This window comes from Betta splendens, chromosome 24 (assembly GCF_900634795.4).
Source record: "Betta splendens chromosome 24, fBetSpl5.4, whole genome shotgun sequence".
In the NCBI taxonomy this organism is placed as follows: domain Eukaryota; kingdom Metazoa; phylum Chordata; class Actinopteri; order Anabantiformes; family Osphronemidae; genus Betta; species Betta splendens.
Genome location: NC_040901.2, coordinates 842389 through 867368, shown reverse-complemented (window position 1 = coordinate 867368; position 24980 = coordinate 842389). Strand labels below are relative to the sequence as shown.

At 47.9% G+C, this 24980-nt stretch overlaps 1 protein-coding gene across 1 annotated transcript; it reads right to left on the bottom strand.

Annotated features, from left to right (window-relative positions):
- Positions 1-11089: 11089 nt before the first annotated feature.
- On the bottom strand, positions 11090-19717 carry LOC129603726 (uncharacterized). The gene is made up of 2 exons (XM_055506573.1): positions 19680-19717; positions 11090-12352 (listed from the first exon to the last, which is right to left on the bottom strand). Exon 2 carries the CDS (start codon positions 12121-12123, stop codon positions 11122-11124), a length of 1002 nt encoding a protein of 333 aa, XP_055362548.1. The 5' UTR covers positions 12124-12352; positions 19680-19717; the 3' UTR covers positions 11090-11121.
- Between the last annotated feature and the right edge of the window lie 5263 nt (positions 19718-24980).

Genomic DNA, 24980 nt, shown 5'->3' with positions numbered 1-24980 from the left:
TAATTTATACTACAGGCGGCGGTAAAACATTTGTTGTAGAAAGGGTTTTGGAAATCCAGATGGATCCGGCCAAGACTCAGGCGGTAGAAAAATGGCCAGTACCCCAGTGCTGGGGGAATGTCCAACGGTTCTTGGGGTTTGCCAACTTCTACCGGAAAGACTCCTTTTCAGTGGACGGCTGAAGCACACGCAGCCTTCCAGCAACTAAAGGAAAGTTTCACCTCAGCACCTGTCCTACACATGCTGGATCCAGAAGGGCAGTTTGTCGTGGAGGCCTCCAACACAGGAGTAGGGGCAGTGCTGTCTCAGAGGGACCCAAACGAAGTTAGGCTCCACCCCTGTGCATTTATGTCTCAGAAATTGTCGCCGGCAGAACGGAACTACAGTATCGGGGACCGGGAACTGCTGGCAGTCAAGGTGGCTCTCGAGGAGTGGAGACACTGGTTGGAGGGGGCGGAGCAGCCGTTTCTGGTGTATACGGACCAAAAAAACCTGGGGTACCTGAGAACTGCTAGACGACTGAACTCTCGCCCGGCCAGGAGGGCTCTGTTTTTCAGTCAGTTCAATTTTCACCTGTCCTATAGACCAGGCTCCAAAAACACCAAGCCCGACGTGCTGTCCAGACTCCACGAGGAACCAGAGGAATTTACGAAACCCAAGACCATTTTGCCGGCGGGCTGCCTGGTGGGGGCGGTTTCCTGGCTGGTGGAGCGACGTGTCAGGGAAGCAGCACGGGAGCTCCCGGTCCCACCAGCGTGTCCTCCTAATCGCCTGTTCATCCCACCCAACCTCCGGGGAGAGGTTATTCAGTGGGCCCATGCTTCTCCGGTTAGTGGCCATCCAGGAGCTCTACGGACAACCTTCAGGGTAGGAGAGAGGTTCTGGTAGCCGTCCATGAGACGGGACGTGCAGGAGTACGTCGCCGCCGTTGTCTGACCTGCGCCATGGGTAAGGTCTCTCACCAGCATCCAGCAGGGTTGCTACACCCCCGTTCGGTCCCGGGCCGACTGTGGTCACACATCGCACTGGACTTTGTAACTGGTCTGACAGGGGAAGATGGTGGTTATGACGGTGGTCGATCGGTTCTCGAAGTGTGTGCATTTTATTCCCCTGCCTAAGTTACCCACTGCTAAACAGACGGCACAGGTGATGTTGGAACAGGTGTTCCGTATTTATGGCTTCCCCAAGGACATAGTGTCTGACCGGGGTCCCCAATTCGTCTCCCGCTTTTGGAGGGAGTTCTGCTCACTGGTGGGACCAGAAGTCAGTCTTTCTTCAGGATACTACCCAGAGTCTAACGGGCAGACGGAGCGAGCCAATCAGCAGTCAAAAGTGGGCTTATGTCTCCTGGCATCCAAGAACCCAGGTTCATGGGCTCAGAAACTGGTCTAGGTAGAATTTGCACACAATACCCTGCCATGCGCGTCAACCGGTCTAACCCCCTTTGCTATGTGCGTATGGGTTTCAGCCTCCCCTGTTTCTTGCCTTGGAGGAGGAGGTCCACGTCCCTTCAGCTCACGCCTTGGTCCGCACAGACGTGGCTACAAGCCAGGAGGACAATGTTACTGGCTCAGGCGCGTTACAAGGCGATGGCGGACCGTAAGAGAACTCCGGGGACAAGGTACGAAGTCGGGGACCAGGTCTGGCTCTCAACCAGATATCTTCGGTTGGCACCGAGATTCATTGGCCCGTACACCATAGCCAAGGTTATTAACCCTGTGTTGGTGAGGCTGTCATTTCCTAGGACCCTGAGGGTTCACCCGACGTTCCACATAAGTCGCCTCAAGCCGTTCCGGTCATGTCCAATGGTGCCTCACCATCAGCCACCTCCACCACCCCGGGTAGTGGACAGTGCTCCGGCGTACACAGTCCAAGAGCTCCTGGACTGCAGACGACCAGGTAGGGGGTTCCAGTACCTAGTGGACTGGGAGGGATACGGCCCAGATGAACGCTCCTGGGTTCCCTCAGCATCCCGAGGCTCCTTCTCCGGAGGGAACAACACAGCTCAGCCAGACGACAGCTGGGGGGGTCGGGATCCGGTCCCTCCTCCTGAAGCCACCCTCCGCCCGCCGTTGTCGGGGGGCTCCCATGGGTGCCGTGGAAGACGCCCTGGGGAGGGGGGGGGTACTGTCAGGTTTCGAGTTTGTTTCCTGATTTATTGTGTTATAGTTCCGGTTTTCTGCCTTACCCTGTTTAACGCTAGCATTACTTATGGTTATCATTACACGCACCTGTCTCGTATTATCACATTCATTCATTCAGTTCCACACACTGAGACACAAGACAGTGTAGACTGCTACATAGTTTATTTTAATCCAACTCCTCCAATCAGCAATTACAGTCATCCATCTATTCATATATCAATAAAATGTGATAAAAATGTGCATCGTACTTTGCACTAATATGAAAATACTGACAATCTTCATTACAAATCTATAGCATAGAATTTATCTGGCAAGCAAAAAAAAATTAATGGTCCATTACTTGTAAATAAAAAAAAAAAGCTGGACTCAAAGTAAAGAAGCCTGGTTTGAGGTTGAACTAATATAAATGTTTCTCTACCTCAAAGTAATAATATAATAATTCACAGTATGGAAAAATAACCATAGTGACAGATCTTGCAATGATTACAGCCTGTTTGAGAGCATATACTGTATAGTGCCATATTTGTCTGTAATTAAGTGCCAATGTGGGAACGGTGATTGCCTACAGAGGCATGGTGTGACAGTAAATGTCTCTAGCTCCCAGCTAGAGACTCTTGGTGTAAACTTGCCTCTGGTGACTTTTGTTTACCACACAAATTCAAGTGACACAAAATACAGAGATCAGTGCACCCCATTTTCTGTTGACAAGGCGAGAAGAATCACACAAGGCAAATCAGTGCCTCAAGAATTGGCAGACACTGGGCCTGGTTGTAAAGCAGGAAATCAGCATCAGCATCACCATATCCAGTAATAAAAGGAAATCTGATTTCATATGTACATAGTTATGCCAGCTGATATTCTTTCAGTTCTATGTGATTTCAATCACCTTTACTGCCAAATGTTACCACAATTGGCTGATTGTGACGGCTCAATAATTTAACTCACAAAATAAGTTAACTCACAGACTTTTCCTAAAGTAGGAACATTACCAAAAGTGCTGGAACCTTTACCATGTACAGAGGCAGCCGGTAAAAGTGTCTACCCCCACCGTGTTTGGGTTTCAAATCTGCCGCGTCAGTGCCCGGTTTGCACTGCGGGAAGAGTGTGTTACGCCCTTCTGGCCTGTAGGTGGCGATTGACTCCCACTTTTGGTCCTAAAACATCGTAGCTGCTTACGTCATATAACCTCTTGTAGAACAACCAATGATCAAGTCTTGGGTGGCCTAGTGGTTAACATGCATGACTACAACTCTTTTTTGTCCGGGGTTCGAGTCTGAGTGGAAGCAGTTTTTTAATTTTAATTATTGGAAAAACAGCGTCTCATCATCATCATGTGATCACAAGATGACACCGTTGTATTACTTAGTGCATGGATCGCCAAGACCATAAACCGCTGGTCACGTTATAGTATGAAGTTATGAACGTAAGTAAGTTATGGCAAATTATGGCTGTTTAAAACCGAAAATAAGAAGCGGAACGGTGCGCCCTCCCGCGTGCAGCATTCGATTTGTGGCAGACAAGCTACTGTAACCCTGATTTCTCCCTGTTGGTACGGGCTACAATTTTCTTTATGTGGTATGCTTCTTTAATGCACCACACGGCAAGACAGTACGGCACATGTACACTTTTTTCTTTACGCCGCTCTTACCCAACGTGCGTCACCTTTTTCATGTCCCCCGTCAACAAGGGCAGGTAGGAACTAATGTTAATTACAAATAAAAAGACAGTAGCTGAAATGCCACATTTCCCAAACATAAAATTATAAAATAAAAAGGAATACTAACTACTGTAAGGTTACACTACTACAATTTAAAAAAGTGAATAAGGATGATCTAGACCAGAGGTCGGCCACCCGGTACCACCCATGTTTTCATGAAATTTTTCATTTTTCATGAAAAAAACACTGACACGGCAATATTATATTATTTCAGAACATTCAACATTTGTTTTTTTAATCCGAAGAAGACATAAAAGTCGGGGCTCAGGGGTTTAACATTTTATATTTTATTTACAGAAGATCGTAGCGATTAGCAGCATACCTATTCAGTCCTCGTCCCCTTTTATATGGAATACGAGCAACGATCAAACGTAAGCGTCATATTACGCCTTGTAAAACCATAAACAGATGATAAAACACTGTCAAGGCATCGACAAGGACAGCTAACTCGCTTTTCCCTGCTTCAAACAGCTGCTGTAACTGAAAGCAACCCGTGCGGCATCACCGGTCAATCTGGAAACGTATTCATTGGTTCGGACGTTGTTCTGCCCGCTTTCATGTAGACACAAAACTCATCAAAGCAAAAGAGCTCAGTGCAGCATTTACAAATCACGTGAACATTTTAATTTTTTTGTAAATAAAAATAATGTTTGCCCTGTTCAAACCAGGGGAATATAAACAATTCTGATTCTGAAAGCGGCTGATCAACTTCGTAGGAACACATTTCATATGGTACAGGTGAAAGGGAGACTAACAACCCAACGCAGCCGAGGCTGTAGCAGGCAGAGAAACGCAGATCTTTGTCCTGCATGTTGATGCGTGTTTCCCCTTCCCCCAGTGTCCCTGCTCTGGGACGTGGATGGCCACGCCCACTTTCATTCAACAGACGGACATGAAAGAGGGAATAACGAAATAAACAGCTGATTAACTTCGTAGGAACACCTTGTATTAGGAACTGGTATATTTAGAAAACCCAGTAGTCCTAGTGTTAAGGTGTGTGAACTGGGGAGGAGACGGCAGCAGCGACTGAATAGAGTTGATGTCTTCCCCGCTGACAGGCGCATTCATTTGATAATGCACGTACCTTGGCTGACAGTTCAGTTGAAAAACACACTGAATCTTTATCAAACCATCCCTAAATAACCCACAAATTCACCCGCTTGTTCTTCTGCAGAAAGAACTGAGAGGTTGAAAAAGGTCAGCTGGGTGTCTGCAGCAGACCCTCTGCAAAGCACTCTAAGAAACGTCTCCCAATGTCCACTTTTTAAAGCTGTGTTGTTTATGCAACCAGCGAGTGCCTACGTGTCCATCGAAAGTCCATGTTTACTCAGCTGCAGCAGTTTATTTGTTTTAGTGGCCAACCTGACACCACGGTCAACTTGACATTTGTTGCAATGGACAGAAATAACTCCATAGGAGGAACAGAATTTACCACAAACTTTCCCCCTCAATGGACAGACAAATGTCCATTAAAGCTAAGCCCAATTTACTTTACCGCCTTAAACCAGTGATAAGCACTAGCAAGGTCCCAACCCATTTCAAGTTTCATTTAACCTTAGCAATGTGGACACATGAATCAATTAAAATAGCCAAATTTATCCTAGTGCTAATACAGGACTTTTCAGGGCAGCCAGCTTGATGACCTCCGAATGTTTCACAGGTGAATCCAGTATCTACCTCTAAAAATAAACACAAAAACAAATTACTGACAAGTTTACAAACACACTTGGACCCTCTGTCACAAACCGACGATGGAGGAAGGACCCAAATGCACAGCGTTGACTTGAGTATGATAAGAAGGTTTATTAGCAAGGTCAGACAGGCAGAGGTCATACACGGTGGAGTAGCAATCAGGATCCGACAAAGAGCAGGCAGAGACGTGGTCAAGGTACAGGCAGAGGTCAACTTACAGAACAGGACGGTCATAGGCTAGGCAAGAGGAGAGTCGAGGACAAAGCACGGTCAGTAACACAAGGCAAGAGATCAAGGAATGCTGGAATGCTAGTGAACAATCAACGTAGACAATCTGACAGGTAACTATGGCTAGAGGTGGAGCTTAAATACCAAATGATCTGATTACAGATGAGATGCAGGTGATGATAACAACAGGAAGTAAAGCTGGGTAGACTGGGTGTGGACTAACAGGAAGTGGTAACAAAATAAAACCGGACATGACTAGACAAACGTAAGTAAGAACATGAATCATGACAGAACCCCCCGTCTAGGGTGGTTTCCTAGACGGCCCAGGGAGCCCCGGGTGGGCTTGGTGAAAGTCCCTGATGAGGGACGGGTCCAAGATGTCTCGGGCCAGAATCCATGAGCGCTCCTCCGGCCCGTATCCCTCCCAGTCCACCAGGTAATGTAGACCGCGTCCTCGGCGGCGGCAGTTGAGCAGGGTGCGGACCGTGTAGACAGGGCCGCCATCGACCAGTCGTGGAGGAGGAGGTAACGGCGTGGGTGGAACCAGGGGGCTAGACCGGAAGGGCTTGAGACGGCTAACGTGGAACGTTGGATGGATGCGCATGGTTCTCGGCAAGGTGAGCCCGACAGCAGAGGGATTGATAATGCGTTCAATACGGAAAGGACCAATGAATTTCTGAGATAGCTACATGATGAGGACTTGATGGGCAGGTCTTTAGTGGACAGCCAGACCTGCTGTCCGACCGTGTAGGATGGAGCCTCTGAACGGTGACGGTCGGCTGCTCTCTTGTAGTGTTCCTGGGTGAGTAACATGGTTCGTCTTGCCTGGGCCCAGGTGCGCCGGCAGCGTCTCAACAGGGCATGAGCGGATGGAATGATAATTTCTTTTTCCAGAGACGGGAAGCGCGGTGGCTGGTATCCGTAGGTAATGTGTTGTGTGCATATTTTACCCACAGTAACTGTTGGCTCCAGGATGACGGATTGCTGGAAGGAGACGGAGACAGGTTTCCAGCTGCTGGTTCACGCGCTCTGTCTGCCCATTGGCTTTGGGGTGGTAACCTGAGGTAAGGCTTACTTGAGTAAGTAACTCGCAGAATTCTTTCCAAAAACGGGACACAAACTGGGGCCCTCAGTCTGAAAAGACGTCCTTGGGGAACCCATGCAGCCGGAAGACATGTTCCAGTACTGCCTGGGCTGTCTGCTTGGCTGAGGGAAGCTTAGGTAGGGGAACAAAATGGGTTAACCTAGAGAACCGATCTATGACTGTGAGGACTACAGTATTACCCCGGGACGGAGGAAGACCTGTTACAAAATCCAGGGCAATATGGGACCAAGGACGATGTGGAACTCGTAGAGGCTGAAGGAATCCCGGAGGTGGCTTGTGCGATGATTTATGGGTGGAACAAAAGGGACAGGTGGTGACGTATTCTCGTACGTCCTTTAGTACGGATGGCCACCAAAAGCGACTGCCGATCACGAAGGCAGTCCGCTGGACCCCAGGGTGGCAACTGAAGGACGAGGTGTGGGCCCAGTGGACTTCCTCCCTCCGAAGCTCCGGAGGAACGAACAGCCGATTCAGTGGGCAGGACAGAGGCACCGGAAGACCTCGAGTTGCCTCTTGGACACGGCTCTCAATGCACCAGGTTGCGGCCCCAACAAGACAGGGAGCTGGCAGGATTGTGGTGCGTTCCGAACATCTCCAGCTCAGACTCATGCACTCTTGACAGTGCATCCGGTTTACCATTTCTGGATCCAGGGCGATATGAAAGATGAAAATTGAACCGGGCAAAGAACAAGGCCCAATGGGCTTGACGGGAATTAAGACGTTTAGCAGTAGTGATGTACTAGAGGTTTTTATGATCAGTAAATACTTGAAAAGGCTGCTCAGCTCCCTCCAACCAGTGGCGCCACTCCTCCAAGGCCACTTTGACCACTAACAACTCCTTGTTTCCAATGTCGTAGTTCTGCTCCACTGGAGATAGTTTCCTGGAGAGAAACGCACAAAAATGCAAGCGCCCACCTTGAGGAGCCCGCTGGGAGAGAACTGCTCCGACCCCAGAGTCCAAGGCGTCCACCTCCACCACGAACTGACGGCTAGGATCAGGCATGCGCAGGACAGGAGCCGTGGTGAAGGCAGTCTTGAGTCGCTGGAAAGCAGTCTCAGCTTCAGGCGACCACTGGAAAGAGACCTTAGGCGAGGTTAGCTTATGGAGAGGTGCGGCTATGGAGCTAAATCTATGAATGAAACGGCGATAGAAATTGGCAAAGCCTAAGAACCGCTGGACATCTCGGCAGCACTGAGGTTGCGGCCAGTCGGCGACGGCCTGCGTCTTGGCTGGATCCATCTGGATGCCCTCAGGGGTAATGATGAATCCCAAAAAGGAGATGGTGGTGGCGTGAAACTCGCACTTCTCAGCTTTGACGAATAGGCTGTGTTCATAGAGCTTCTTTAAGACTTGACAGACATGATCTCGGTGTTCTTCTTCGTTGCGCGAAAAAAACAAAATATCGTCGAGGTACACGAAGGCAAAGTCGTTGATCATGGGGCTCAATATGTCGTTAACCATGGCCTGGAAAATCGCGGTGGCGTTGTTGAGACCAAAAGGCATCACGAGGTACTCGTAATGTCTGGCAGGAGTGTCAAAGGCTGTCTTCCATTCGTCCCCTTCTCTGATGCGGACCAGGTGGTATGCGTTCCTCAGATCCAATTTGGTGAAGAACCTGGCTTCAGCCAGGAGCTCAAAAGCTGAGGAGAGCAGAGGAAGAGGATAAGAGTCTCGGACTGTGATGGCGTTGAGTCCACGGTAGTCGATGCAGGGACGCAGAGAGCCATCTTTCTTGGGCACGAAAAGAATCCTGCGCCGGCTGGGGACGATGATGGGCGGATGATTCCGGCTAAGGACTGGTCAATGTACTCAGACATGGCCTTGTGTTCAGGAGCTGAGAGAGAGAATAACCTTCCCTTGGGGGGTGTGGTACCTGGGCGAAGATTGATGCAGCAGTCGTAGGAACGGTGCGGCGGGAGAGGAGTGGCTCGCCTCTTACTGAAAACTTGGCCAAGGTCATGTTAACAAAACGGGACGGATTAGGGATCGAGCTTCTCCTCTGGCATGGCTAGCGCTGGGTTGTGTACCGACTGAGGACTTGGAGAAAAACATGATTCATGGCACTCGGCCCCGCAGGCCGTCACCTCTCCTGTCCTCCAATCTATGTTGGGGTTATGGCGTCTGAGCCAGGTATAGTCAAGGAACACGGGATGTGCAGAAGACTCGACCACATGAAAATGAATCTGCTCTGAATGAGCATCCGGGAAAACCATGGCGATGGGACCAGTACTGTGCGTGACCTACTGTGCATGACCGTCTAAGGCTGTGGCTTCCAGTGAGGTAGGTAGTGGAAACGTGGGCACGCCCAGACGCTTGACCAGGCTAGTGTTGTGTATTCTCTTTCTCTTCAATCACGGCAGAGAGTTCACACGAACACAACTTTGAAGTTTAAATCAATAGCATACAGGTTTATTATATGACAAATTAACACAATCAGATAATGATTACAAAAGAGTAATAGCAAGAGAGGCAGAGACCGAATTCACCTGCTTGTTCCTCTGCAGAGAGAACTGAGAGGTCGGAAAAGGTCAGCTGTGTGCTACCAGCGGACCCTCTGCGAAGCGCTCTGAAAACCCCAGCCTGTGAAGGCCTGCTTTTAACCGCCACCTAAAATCTTTCCACATGTCCAAATAAGGACGTGTAGATGTTTTTCTCGGCTACTCGGAAAGTCCTGGCGCTGGGCCGTGTTATCTGTCCAGCTCCCAGGTCGGCGTGACATTTTGAATATTTCCTTAGGAACAGCTCGAATAAACAGTTTACGCAACAGATTCTGCGAACACAGATTCTGCAAACCCTTTCACCCCAGTCACTGAGGACACAAGAACCCATCTACTTTCTGTACTTCTCTCATAAGCAATGATCAATTTTACTACAAACTTCCCCCTCAATGGACAAATAAATGTCCATTAAAGCTAAGGCCAATTAACCTAATTAACCCTATTAGTAAGACTACGCAATTTAAACCTGTTTTACCTCACGCCCAAATTAGTTTAGAGGACTGCCTTTTCAGGTGAATCCGGTCCCCCACCTTAAAACAACACAAAAACATACATCATGTGGTACAAACTTCTGCTACATTGTGTCAGATTAATTCAGATACATAGTGGCAACCAATGCTACACACCACAGCATACATTTGTCATTTTTCTGGTTACAAGAACATTAATGCAGTACATGAACAATGTGAATACATGAACAATGTGGATAATCTTTGGCACTTTACAGAATAGACGTGTGCCTTTAACTGTGTGTGGAGTATATATGTGCATGTGTATATGTGCATAGATAGTTGTGGTGCATATCAGGCCGTCTCCAGTCTTCCTCTCCGCCCTCTGAGCGCTCTGAGTCTCTTCATTGCTTCAGTAAAGGCTCCGTCCGGTGCTGTGTGTCCTGGAATATAAGTACAACACACATCACCTATGAGAGCACACACTCCTCCCTTCTCTGCTAAGATCCAGTCTAGTGCTTGCCTATTCTGCCACGCTACTGCACTTGTTGCACCCACCTGTTCTCCCAGAGCCCCTAACGCATCGTCTGTGTAATTAATGAATCTCTGCAACGAAAAATAAATGTAGTTCACCCACTCGGTATTGCGATTCGTCGTAATCCAAGGTATGATAGATTCAAATCCTGAGGCAATCTCGTTCCTAGCTTTGAACTCGTTTGGGATCCCCCGGGGTTGTCCAATGGCATCGATGTAAACTCTGGGATCTGGTTGATAACTTCGCTTATTTCTGCTGCTGACATTCTTGTCTTGTTCTTCTCCCTTAAATGTAATTATCTCTTGTGCCAATTGCACCCAAGCACACCTGCCAGCCCATCCCACAGGTAGGACTGCGTAGAGGTGCTGACCTCCACACCACCAGAAATGGTCAGCTAGTGCGATGGTTTGATCTAAATAGGGGCATCCTGCAACGAGTATCGGTCTCAGCATTCCTGATACTAGGACAGCTGGCTTCAGGTGCGGCTTTGTGCAGTTAAGGGTCGTGACCTGCCATCTATGGCTGCAGATCTTGCACTTGATTTTACCTAAGGGCACCATACCCATGCGCTCAATACATTCAAAACGACCAATTGGAATTAAAGGGGCATTATTTGGCATACCTAATAGCGCGCTCTTCTGTCCTATTCTGACATTTAAGTCTTCACAGCGCTGAACGTTGGTCTTCCCGTGGGCGTAAAAATCAACTGATGCCTGGAAAGAGGGTGAACCTAAATACAGTAAACACTCTGCTTAACACCAGGGTCTGGGACTTTGAGTGTATGCCCGCAATCTCTTTTCACAATCCTGCCAACTGAAAATCGTATTTAGCACAAAAAACCTATCAGGCTTGGCTTTAGTACAGATGTAACAATCAGTCTTCCCATTAGCCAACCCCGCAAACTGAACCCATCTGTACCAGCTATTTTGCAGGCGCACATCCACTAGAGTATTCTCACCCTGTTCCTCGTCTTCCTCCTCATCTTGTTCTGACAAAAATCCTTGTAATTTTGTGATCAGCCCATCAGTCCATCCTGACACAGCTTGCTGCATCCATCCTGAAAGGCCTGAACCACTGTTCGGCATTGAAGCCCCCGCTGAAGCAACAACGAGCTCTTTGGTCGCTGATCCGGCTGGCCGCTGAGTCTGAACCTCATCCTCATCCTCCACGATGTTTCCTGGTGGGGGCTGTAGGGCTGCAACCTCACGGTGTGCACTCCCTCCTTTATTCTTAGACCAGATGACTCTAGGACTCTCAGGTTTCCTATTGCGAAAACCTACTCTAATGTCCCATACTTTTCCTGACTCCGTCTCTCCCTCTCTCACTCTGATGGAACACCTGTCTTTCCCCCAGGAAGTAGGGAACTCATACATGCGCTGGCCCATCCACTCTATCCCACACAACCGCTCCTGGGACTCCTGATCCACAGACACATAAATGGTCATTGTGTCTGCAGTCGAGTCCCACTCTATAATTGACATCTGGGCACTCCAGGTGGTCCACACCCCATAACTCCACCCAGGGTCATTAGAGGTCCACACATTAACCCTAGGCCATTCTTTCCCTACAGGCCCTCTACGTCTACCTATGTTACTCTTGGCCCCTACTGACCCGTTTGCATTTCTCCTAAGTCTTAACTGTTCCCCTGCTTCGGAGGACACGGATGGTCTGAGGCATTGCTGCACCACCCCAAGTGTCCCCACCAGCAGCAGGAGGACCAGGATCACTGTCTTTTTCTTCTCCGGACCACTCATCCTCCTCTTTTTTGGTCACTGACCCTGTTTCCCCCTCTGGTGCTTTAACACAGTGGTTTAAATGATACCAGGTAGGAGAGCCTTCAACTTGTACTGCTCTTGATGTTGCTCGGACCACCGTATAGGGACCTTCTCGTCGGGCGTGGTCCCACTTTCTCCTAAACACCTTGACGTACACCAGGTCACCTGGCTTCACTTTAGGCTCCGGTTCGTCCTGCGTCTCCGTTGCCTGTAACAACACGGGAGGAAATACTCCTGTGTATATTAGTCATTTGTTTCACATAAGATTTCATGTCGTTTGTCAAAATGTCCAGCGATGGACCTTTTACGGCTTGATAGGCTGGCACAGGCATTGGTCGACCAAGCAAAGCCTCATGCGGTGTTAGTTTTAGTGTTCGGTGAGCACTTGCTCTGCAAGCCATGAGAGCAAGCGGTAAAGCGTCTATCCAGTTCAGACCGGTAGACATACAGATCTTCAGCAGTTTGTTTTTCAGAATCCCATTGCACCTCTCAACGTCCGACTGAGAGGTGGGACAGTAAACACTGCCATACCTCTGCTTTATTCTTAGTTTCTGCAAAACACATTTCACTGTTTTGTCTACAATTTCTTTTCCGTTATCTGGACTGATTTTTAACGGAATGCCAAATCTTGGAATAACTTCTCGACACAAGAATTTTGCCACTGTGTCAGCTGTTTTATGTTTTGAAGGTGTGGCCTCCACCCATCGGCTAAATCGATCAATTACAACCAGGAGGTAGCGTTTACCTTGCACTGGCCGTATCATATCGACAAAGTCTAAGGTTAGATGTTTGAACGGACCATCAGGAATTGGCAGGTGTCCCGCTGGGGGCACCGTTCCCCGCCTGATGTTACATTTAAGGCAGATTTCACATCTGCTTAGCGTCTCGTCAACATACTGATAAAGCTTGGGAGCCCAGAAGTTCCACTCTTTGATCCGCCTTACTACTTCGCCTCTGGATTTGTGGCTCAAACCATGAGCTTCATGTATTAGCAGTGACAACAGCCCACTAGGGGCTATTAACAGTCCCTCGTGATTTCTCCACAATCCGTCTGCTCCTCTTGCAGCCCCTCTCTCAACCCAGAGCTGCCGTTCAGCATCTGACACCTCTTCCTGTAATAAGCACAAGTCCTTAGATGTTATTTGATCTTCATTGTCAGGTGCATAAACCCCCTGCCTTTCCAGGCTGCTCCAAACAAGTGACACACACCATGCGCAAACGCTGAGTCTGTGTATATGTTGGCTCGCTTGCCTGCTGCGAAATCACAAGCAGCTGTCAAAGCTTTCAGCTCTGCAAGTTGCGCAGAACAAGGCTGAGTGCACTCCTGAGCAGTCATCACCTCCATTTTTCCATCTCTCTCCTGTACTACTGCAAACCCTGCTTTAAGCTCCGAACCCTGCCTATAGCAAGATCCATCCACAAACAGAGTCATGTCTACTCGGTCTAAAGGAGTGGCACTCAAGTCAGAGCGTAGCTTAGCATACCTCTCAGCCTCCGCTACGCATTCATGTTCTTCCCCCTCATGGGGCAGGGGAATGGCATCTGCTGGATTTTTTACCTTGCAGACACGTATTGTCACATCTGGATATTCAAGGAGTCTGTGATAATCACTGAGGCGTGGTGCAGTTAGCACAAATTTGCCTCTTTCAATCAAATTGACAAGCTTGTGGTGAGACAAAATTTCAATGGGATAGCCCATGCTCAAAGCTGAGGCTTTCCCATACATCAAATGAGCAGCAGCTAGGTGCCGATAACAGGTTGGCAGACCCAGCTCCACAGGGGTCAGAGACATAGAATAATACGCTATGGGCTGAGCATGTGTTCCAACTCCAGTCCTCTGTGCCAACACACCACACGCATGCTCCTGTCGACAAGAAACATACAACAAAAATGTTTTCTCATAGTCTGGGAGAGCCAAGGCCGGAGCCTGCTGCAGCAACATCTTAACTGTCTCAAATGCCATGTGACCCTCTGGGGTCCATGAGAGCGGCGCTCGCAAATTGCCCGCTCCTTTAGCTTTTACCATGTCTCTTAAAGGCTGCACAACTGTGGAATAACCATCAATCCACTCAGCGCTGTAACCTGTCAGCCCCTAAAAATTTCATCTCTCGGACTGTGGTCGGTTTGGGTGCTTGGGACACAGCTTTCAGCTGATCAGGAGACACAGCTCTGGTCCCCTCTGCAATCACTCTTCCCAAATACTCCACACGATCCCTACAGTACTGCAGCTTCTTTAGTGATGCTTTATGACCTCTCTCGGCTAACAGGGTTAACAGAGTGATAGAGTCCCCATGGCACGTTTCCAAATCAGGTGCGCAGAGGATTATGTCATCAACGTATTGGATGACAGTGCTTTTTAGCTTTTCGGCCAAATCATCCATATCTTCCTTCCTCAAAACTTTGTTGAATAGATGTGGACTGTGTTTGAACCCTTGTGGCAATCTAGTGTAGGTGTAGGATCGTCCCCTATATGTGAATGCAAAAAGATGTCTGCTGTATTCACTTACTGGCCCGCTGAAAAATGCTGAACACAAATCAACCACTGTAAACCACTTTGCATCAGATGGAACATTGGACAATAACGTATGTGGATTTGGGACTTCAGCTGGATAACTACTTCATTTAAGGCTCTAAGGTCATGCACTAGCCTAAACCTTTCCTTATCCGCTTTTTTAATTGGAAATATAGGTGTGTTGCTGCTAGGGTGCAGCTTCTCCACAAGCACACCCGCATCCAACAGACCTTGAATGGTTGGCTGAATTCCAGCCTCTGCTTCAGGCTGAAGCGGATATTGTGATTTCCATGGAGGCCTGCAACCAGGTTTTAGGTGCACCTCCACCGGCTGTGCAGACTTAATTAAGCCTACATCAGTGTCGTGTTTGGACCAGAGTTTTTCTGGTACTCGCTCCACCATTTCCTTCTGTAAATCAGATTGTTGATAACAGAGCACAGTCTGACAAGGAAGGCTGATGACTTGTGGGGACGCCCAACCTTCAGCTGAGATAGCTATTTTAAGAAACAACTCATCCTCACTCACCCAAATGTTTTTGTTTTCTGTAGGTCTAAACTTTGCTTGTTTAGATTGCACAATCATTTGGCCTAAATGTTTTGGCTCATACCCCGGATTCACTAGAAGTGTAACGTGGGGCATGCTATTTTTTATTTTGAACTCTTGATCTAAATAATCCCCTTTCTCTACCGTCATCGCAGCTCCCTGCCTCCCTAAGACGATAGACGCAGACTGGATCGGAATTTTTCCTGGCTGTTTTTTGATCCAGTCATCTGGTTGCGCTTCAGATTCTGTTTTGAAATACTGGAGTGTGCAGTGAGGAGGACACGCAGGGCGAGAAGCTTCTGGCATGTTGGCTCGGATGAAGTCCATCCAAATTTCAGCAGAGTTCATGAATGTCTCATCTATATTTCCGAGCAAATACACCATTTCTTCATCTTTTCTCATAGTCATCTGATAGTGTACAGTGTCCACAATCACTCCATCCGGCGTGCATAAGATAGTGCAGCCTAGTTTACACAGGGCGTCTCGTCCAAGTAAATTCAAAGGAGTCTGGTCCGATATTAATACTGGCAGTTCCACTGTTCTTCCCTGGAACTGTAGAGGAACCGGGCTCGATCGGGGAATCAGTTGCTTTGTCCCTGAGAATCCAACGATCCGTACATACTGTCCAGATCTTGGGAGGTGATCAGCATCAGCGTTGCTAACACAAGTGTAAGCAGCTCCGGAATCAGCCATCATGTTAATAGGTTTACCAGCTACTTGCACCGGCACCAAAGGCTCTTCATCAGGGCTTGAAACAGATGTTAATGGCAACTGACACTCCCCTCCCGGATTCCCCTGATCCTCAGGGCATCCCTAGTAGCCAGCAGGGGGACCCCGCCATGGACTGGTGGGTCCCGTCTGCCGGGCCGCCCCCTGTTGGTTCTGGCTGTTTACGGCTTGCATCCATAAGAAGCACTGGCGTTTTATGTGTCCGATCTTACCACAATGAAAACACTTAATTCCACGGCTATCCCCCATCCCTCTTCCTCTGCCAGCCGAAACTCCCCCTCTCATCCTAGATGGGCCTCCTCTCCATCCGTCTGGCTGGACATAGATCACTTGTGGCTGGACAGCCGCTGGGGCCGCCCCTGGGGGTGGGGGTGCGTGTTGGACCACAGCTTGTATTTTCTTTTTCCCTTCTGTGAGCTGCTGCTGGGTCAGCTTTCTCACTGCCTGCTCGTCCTGCTGCTTCTGACGGAGCACAGCAGAGCGAACTTTGGTCACAGCATCTATCACATGATCTGTGAATTGTTCAAAGGGAATGGTGTAGAGTCCCACTGCATCACCCAGCTTACTCTGTGCCGGGAGTGGCAGCCCGTCAACAATCCTCTTCCTCAGAGCCTGCCTATGGAAAATGTCCTCATCAGGCTTCCCACCTGTTTGTCTTATCCATTCTTTACGTGTGAGGTGAACATAGGCTTGTGGGCTCTCATCATCTTTTATTGGCACTGCCACAATGCTGTCAGGCTGGATTCTGGTTGGATAGCGCAGTCTCAGGGTTGTCCACAGCGCGTTGCGATGTCTATTGAATAGTTCTCCATCGTGTGCCTGTGTTCCAGCATACACGTTCATCTGTGCTGCTCTCAGCGTTTCCTCCATTTCCTGTTTCCCCAGCACTTTTCCCAGGAGGGCCTTGAGGTCACCCATAGCCAGGATAGTGGCGATGGTCTCTTCTTCGAAAGCTGCAATCCACTTCCCTGCCCCATCATGCAGACAGGGCAGTCTTTGTACCAGCCCCTCCAGATCCATGGTTGGCCAGGGCACATACTGCAGATTTGCACCTTTGGCCAGCAGGGGGTACTCTGATGCTTCCTCCACCACTTCTGAAGACACTGGCTGTCCCTGGGAGCTGAGTGTGATGATTCCATTCATCTTTCCATGCTCTTCCTCCACCTCACTCCCGGGAGCAAACGCTGCAGCCACACTCACTCGTTTCTTCATCCCTGGCTGCTTGGGCTTGGCCACCTCCTTTAAATAGCGTGGGGTCGACACCATGCTCGGATCTGGCAGCTTAGAATATTCCACATCTGCCAGTGACCTCCGGACCCTCTCGCTTTCCCCAGTCGCACTCTCTCCGTCACATTCCTCTTCGGCCTCGCTTCCGTCCTCTGTACACTCTGATTGTTTGATGTCCTGCATTACTTTATCATGCAATCCACTAATGCGGCGAGTGTCTTTCCCTGCAAGCTGCGCTGCTTTTGCATATGTGGCGGGCAGCTCCTCTAGGTCATCTAGCTTTATCTCTCTTTCCCTGACCTTTTTCAACTCCTCGACCGGGTAAATGCTTTTACCTGATCTGCCAGATCTAAGCGAGTAGTCCCCCAACAGTCTTATTTCCCGAACAGGCATCTGTGCAGCGTACGGAGGGGGTTTCCCTCCCTTCTTCATCTCTTTTTTCTTTAGCTCAAGCTGCTTTTTCACATGCTCCACTGTTTTCTCCCCCAACATTTTGGCCTTGTCGGTAAATAGTTTTAGCATTGCAGTCTCTCGCTCTCGTTTTTGTGCGCGCTTGGCAGATTTATCTTTTATTTTGTAATTTTTTATTAACACTCCCATCTCTGCACACTGCTCTCGGTCGAATGTTCCATCGGATGGCCAGAGTGACGTGGCTTTACGTGTTCTCTTATTCCACTTTTTTGAATATTTCTGGATCTCCGCTACTAGGAGGGGATACTTTTTCCCCAATATCGCAACTGGAGATGTGTCTTTTTGTGTAGCCATGGTTCCTATATATGGTATATATGTATGTATGGGTACGTATGTGTATGTATGGGTACGGGATATATGTGATGTTATTTGTCAAACGAACAAGATTTTTTTTTTTTTTTTCTTTCTCTTTAGAAGTTTAAATGCTGTCCGTGACACTAATAATAGTGACAAAACTAATGCTTTATTACAGTTGGCCTACTATGTGTCTATAGTTCTCCAATGCACACTCACACACACACACGCGCAAGCCTAATGCTCTGACCAGTACGACACACACGCTGAGCCTAGTGCTCTGAGCAGGAAAACACACACTCTCTCTCGGGAGCGTAACCAACAAAAGAGGCCCACAGCTGACGCCTCCACACCCAATTTAGAGACCGCGCCTCAACTCCCCCCTCTTTTATTATTTTAATAAACAAAGCAGCCGCGGTCTTTACACACCGTGACCAGCTTGACCACTCCCAACCACAGTGCGGACACGTCGTCACAAAAAATGCACTAAAACACTCAGATTACGTCAAAATGATTATAAAAGTACAAAGAAAAGTGAACACAATATAGGACAATCAAAAATGTTAAAGTATTAAACTACTACAAAAATTTAAACTTCGTCGCCACCTGGCACCAAGCCAACGTCTCCCACCAACTATCCGAAAACACACGTATGAGGAGCGGGGATCTGTCTCTAGTCACACACACACACTCACTCACCCGCCCTCCTGTTCTCTTTTCCTCTCTCCCTCACACACACACACTCCCTCTGCACCGGAGGAGTAGAGGAGCCGCTGTCAACCCAGCCTACTCAAATTCAAATCAGCATCAAGCAACTATTACACCGTTTAACTTCACATACGTATATACACAAATACACACTTGATTAAACTTCATACACTATTGGCAGCACACTTCATATGCATATCACAGAAAGCTCTTTTACCGGTTTCCCTATGTTTCTCAGGCCTCACAACTCATGAGAAAATCTACACTTGGATTGATCAGTCCCAAGCTTAATGTAGGTCTCCTCATACGCACATAAACCTACAGTGCCTCAAATATATAAGCATATATATATATATATATATATATATATATATATATATATATATATATATATATATATATATATATATATATATATATATATATATATATATAAATTTGGTCTAATTTGGTGAGTAACAGTCGGCTTTTCGGTTCACTAAACCTATTGCACTGAGGCAGCACCGTAATCTGACGCTGTTACTAATCCTCACCTTAATTTTAGAACCACTTGAATAAATATTTTTCAGTCCCGAACTATAAAAAGGTAAGTAGAGAGTGTCCAACTTATAAAAAGGTGTTTAGTATATGTTGCCAATTTGGGTTCTTTTTCTTGGGCCTGCACTTCCAACGTCAGTTACCGTACTTACACAGCTTTAAATTTATTTTAGCCACATACAGACTATATAAGCCCTTTATTTAGAATCTCCCAACGTCGTCTGTCAAAGAGTTAACATGTAAGTCAACATTTAGAGGTCAATAGGCCATGTCATTTTCTATTTCCCCACAATAAAAGCAAAGTACAGCACACAAATAAAGCAGTTGGTTAGTTATATTTATATACAGCAAATTATACAAGCAAATTCTCCACTGCCTCTCTCTGCTTATTCCCACACAGATTGTTTTCTAGAAATAGCCGAATCAAAATTTAGAATCTTCTAATGTAACCAACATTTGCCCATACTGCCCCCAACACAGAGAATCGTCATGTAAGAGCTTAAGCGCATCTCACCTGTGGCCACCAGTGACGAGTCGTCTCGGGCTGGGTGCAGTCGGGCACCTGTCGGCTTCAGACCCGGCTTTTCCTGCCTGCTTGGAGTGACGCCAATTTCTGTCGTGTATTCTCTTTTTCTTCAATCACGGCAGAGAGTTCACACGAACACAACTTTGAATTTAAATCAATAGCATACAGGTTTATTATATGACAAATTAACACAATCAGATAATGATTACAAAACACCACTAACCTCCGGACGAGTGGGGAGCGTTGCCTTTTACTGGGCATGACAAGGCGATATGGCCGGGTTGGCCACAGTATAAGCACAGACCTGAGTTTCGTCTGCGGTCCTTCTTCGCGCTCGTCAGACGTAGACGTCCCAATTCCATGGGTTGTGAAGCTGACCCTGACGCAGCTGACTCAGCGACTCCCTCCGCGTGGGCGTTGTGAGTTGGCGCGTGTTGCCGGAAGACCTGCGACGAGGTGCGTTCAGGGTGACTGGGTGATTCTAGACTCGAGGACGCCATTAGCTTGGAGCGTCGCAGTGGGTTAGTGCATTCCTCCTCACGGCGCTCCTTGATGCTAGTCCATAACCGACGATCCAACTTGATGGCCAGGGCTATTAACTCATCTAGGTTGACTGGGGTTTCGGTGGCTGCTAGACTGTCTTTAACTCGACGGGACAGACCTTTGATGAATACGTCACTCACCCAACCTGCCTCCGCGGCGAGTGTCCGAAACTCGATGGCATACGCAGAAGCAGAGCGAACCCCTTGACGAAGACTCACCAGCATGAAGCTCGAATTGTATCTCGCATTGGATTAGGAAAGCTCTGCAATCACCTGTGTCACCGAAGAAGCGCGTCAGAGCTCCGAGTTGAATGTGTGGAGCGACTGAGCACGGTGGGGGTATTGCGGCGCGACCGGAGCTGGAGGTGATTGTACTCGCTGGGTAAGTACCGCCAGTTGTTCTCCGTACGCTGTCATGAGACTTTCCTGGCGAGTTGCGTATCTGGAAAGTTCCTGAAGCATTGTGGTGATTCGTTCTTCTTGGGTACGAATCCGCGCTTCCTGGGCTTGCAGCTTGGTCTTGATGGACTTGGCGCCGGCTGGGTCCATGTTCGGCCAGATTGTTCTGTCACAAACCGACGATGGAGGAAGGACCCAAATGCACAGCGTGTCGGGCATGGTCCCATGTTCTCCTGAACCCCTTGATGTACATCGGATCTCCTGGTTTCAACTTCGGTCGAGCTCGTCCTTTCCCTAGGACGTCTCCTTTTGCCTAGGCTCTTCATTCAGCTCCAACAGGTGATCCTCACACGCAGCAACAGTCAATCATGAAGGTCTGTGCTCCCACGTCGTTCCGCCTCCTATAGCTGTGTTGATCCGCGCAGCCCCACAATATTACGTGAGTGAGAAGTCTTGGTCTAGCTGGAATTGGATTAATTGGACTCTCCATCGGCACCTTTGGCTCGAGTGACTCTTCCATCATGGTTGTAGTGGAAGCTGTGGCACTGCACCCTCGGCGTTGTCCTGGGAACCTCATCTGATGCCTAGCCTCTCTGCTATCAACCCAGTTGGCCCAGATTGCTTGTGGCCCTCACACTGAACACAGAGTCACTGCTGCGTCATCCTCTGTCCCCCTCAGACTGGTGCTCTAGCTGGACCTGAGAGCTGATAGCTGAGAGGCAGAAAGCTCTGCACCATAGTGCAGCATAAACCATCCTACAGAGCTAAGGATAGAACATATAGTTTGCTTTTTGTCCCAGGCCGTCGCTGTAGAAATCAGAAAATCAGAGAATGTAAAATAACCAATTTTGTAGCAGGTCAGAAGATAGAAGACCCTCTTCTGATACTGAAGTAACCTATGGAAGGAGGTTAAGGGTAGGAGAGAAATCGGTTAGGAAAGAAAATCAGCTTAAGCGAGATGTTTATGCAGACACAGTTTCTCCACTGCTGCTCCGCCTAGAGAGAAGGGTTATAGTTGTTAATGTGAGCTTTCTGTGTGCAACAACACACTGAGATGCAGAATGAAAATGGTTAAACCCTCATTATACAAAATCAACAACAATAAACATTGACATGTGTCATGGTCAGTCCGTAGAGCATATATCAGTCAGTCATGTCACTGTCATGAGCTCAGGGTTTTTATCTTGCACGTGAGCTAAGAGAGAAGCCTCTTGCTCTATGAAAACTATAATTTCCCACAGCAGACGGCACACATACAAGTCTCCTATCATTCATTTTCATTTTCATTAGTCATTTGTATATCACTTGGATGCAGTATGTGTGTATACACATACTGCATCCAAGTGATTATACAAATGACTTATTTAGAAAGTGAGGACAATCGAATCGCTAACTTAAGATAGGAACATTAGTAAAACCCCTAAAAATAATTTCTTACACTTACTTATCTATCCTTACTGGGACTTAATAAACTAAGTGAAATTAAGAACCTTATACAGCAACTAAACTTCAAGGTTACACCCTCGATGTCAGCTGACAGCTAATCAAGACGGATTAAGCTTTAGGAACTAACCTGATTAAGAGCACAGAATCACTACGATAAAACTATTTAATTCAGGAAGTGCTGTAAATGCATGCACTAAGTGACTCTATGACAAAATTAACGTACAGATTAGATAAGATGCATCCTCACAAACTGTCAGAGATGACACATTAGACATAACACAACCTGTTCAACCTGTTGCACAAAGCAATATACCTAGAAACACAAACAACCCCACAATCACTGCTGCATCTAATTGTAATTTCCCAAGTCAAAGTGTACCTGTTCTTTGACCCCGAGAGTCAGAGGTCCAATCCTCCGCGTTAAAGGGGCGTTGTGATCATCAGAACGCAACTGTTGTGTGACACGTCCTCTATCAGCCGCCTCCTCGAGCGTGCGGCTTTATAAAGACGATGCTATGAGGGATTTTGTAGTGATCAGAGACTGTTGTGTGTGGGAGAAAAACAGAAAAATGGTTGATTCTCCAGTGGTAGAGGATTCTGACAGCATCATCAGCAGCGTGAACGTTGGGGTTGCGGTGGAGAAATGGTTTCAGCACGGAGCTCCTAAGAAAACAAAGTTGCGGTTGTGCAGAGTGCAGAGAGCGCTTCCCGCGTCTCTCAAGGGCGAGCTTAAGCTAGCGTCGGGCTCTCTCGGCTATGTGTTTTGCTACCCCACGGGTAGCGAGTTGCGTCTTTACCAGCTCGAAGTCGGAAATGTTTTCTCCCCCGACACTGTAACGATGCCTATCACTGCAAATGACTGGAGTGTTTTGCGCAGCATAATAGCGGGGTATCTGAGTGAGCTTTTTGAAAGAATGGACAAGGATGAATCTGAGGAGGAAGATGAGCCCGTTGAGAAGAGGATGCGAGCGGTGCCGGATACCGAGGAGTACACCGCTATGGGGGTGTTTGTGTCACGTTTCATGTCATTTCCTGTTTTAATCTGAAAGGACTTCCTGTTCTTGTCTCAGCTGTTCACATCCCGGTTCACTATGCACACCTGACAATAATCAAGCAATCAGACTCAGTACTTAAGCACCACCTCAGCCCACAGTCAGACGCCAGATTGTCGAGTCATTATACTACTATCCAGCGTTCTAGTGATTGTCTCATGTTGTTGATCCTGCTTGCTCCTGACCACCGAGTCCTGTCTGACCCTTGTCTGTACCTTGGCTTGGATATCGACCTTTGCACGACCGTATGACCAGTGAGCTGTCTAGTCCTTACCTGTACCGTCGCTGAGCTTCTCCGTGTATCGAACCATTGCCTGCCTCCTGGACCCGATCTTGCCTGTTCCTTGGCTGTACCTAAATACTGAGCCATTCTGTGTATGACCTGGACTGATTGACAACGTGTGTGCAATAAACCCTGCTCAAATTCACCCGTTCCGAGAGTGGGCTGTGCATTTGGGTCCTCAGCTGTGTGTTCGTGACAGTTCGACATGGAGGACCCCGACCCGAAAATACTAAAGTTTGTCTGGGAAACCAGCGGCTCCGCCAGTGACCATTGGTACTACAGAGTGAGCATACACGCTCCCGGAGGCGCCGACTGTCGGCTGCTCGTAGCCCGCTTCAGCACCGAATGTGGTGTTTTCCAGCAAATTATGAATGTATCCTGCAGAGAGTGGCTGAAAATATTTGATGATTGGGGAACCTCGATTGCGCAGTTGTTTCGAATGAGCTAGGATTATAAGGAGTTGATTGTAGTTAGAAAAGCCCTCTTCCCCTAGACACACCCATCCCACCCCCAACCGTTCACGACTACAAAGAGTTCATCTGCAACGGCTGCCAGACCTCGCATCCCAGCCAGCTGCAGCACACTTGTCTGTTTGGAGTACCCCCGTACTCCAAACAGGGAAGATATTATGAATCTCTGAAGAAGAGGGTTCTGACCAGCAGCTTTGTCACGGCGGCGAGTAGACTGCTTGAGAAATATAACATCCGTGTGTCGGCGGAGAGAGTGCTACAGGCCGGGGAAGCCGTTCTGCACAGCCTGAAAGATACAGAGAATGTCGTGGAGGTTCTGGGTGATATACAAGATGAACTGACGGAGGGGGCTATGTCAAAACATGAGCGACATGACCTGCAGGAGGCGGTGGATCTCTGGGAGAGGCGCATTTGTGATGATAGCCTGTAATTCATTCTAGTTTCATTTAGTCATCGTGTGTGTGTGTGTGTGTGTTTGTGTGTGTACTCATTCTAATTTCATTTAGTCATACTGCATCTACTTTTTGTCTGTATCATTTTGCGTAGTCACATGTATTGTAATCATATTGTATGCATTTATCCATTTTTGTATAAGCGATGTATCATTTATTCTTTAAAAAAAAAAAAAAGCTTGTGAATTTGTAAAAAAGACTCCTCATTACTGAAGCGACCAAATAACCTTATAACAACGTAAAAAGTGTGCTGGGTGTTCAGAGCTGAGGTTTTTGGCGAGGAGAGAAGATGCCTCCTAAACTTGAAAACCTGATGAAGAAAATTTATTACAACCCTTCATATCCGGGCAGTTATGGCGGTGTGGCTCCTTTACACAGAGCCGTAGAACGGGATTCTGGCAAGAAAATCAGTGTGGATTGCATCAAAGAGTTTTTAGACACGTACACGCTGCATAAGCCTGTAAGGATCCATTTCCCTAGAAATAGGGTGTTTGTGTCCAGACCTCTGAACCAATTTCAGGCCGATCTCTGCGACATGCAGGCCCTAGCGTCGCACAGCGACAGTTATAAATTTCTGCTGACCGCTATTGACGTATTTTTTAAAAAAGCGTACGTTAGGCCTATTAAGAATAAGGGTGCAAAAGA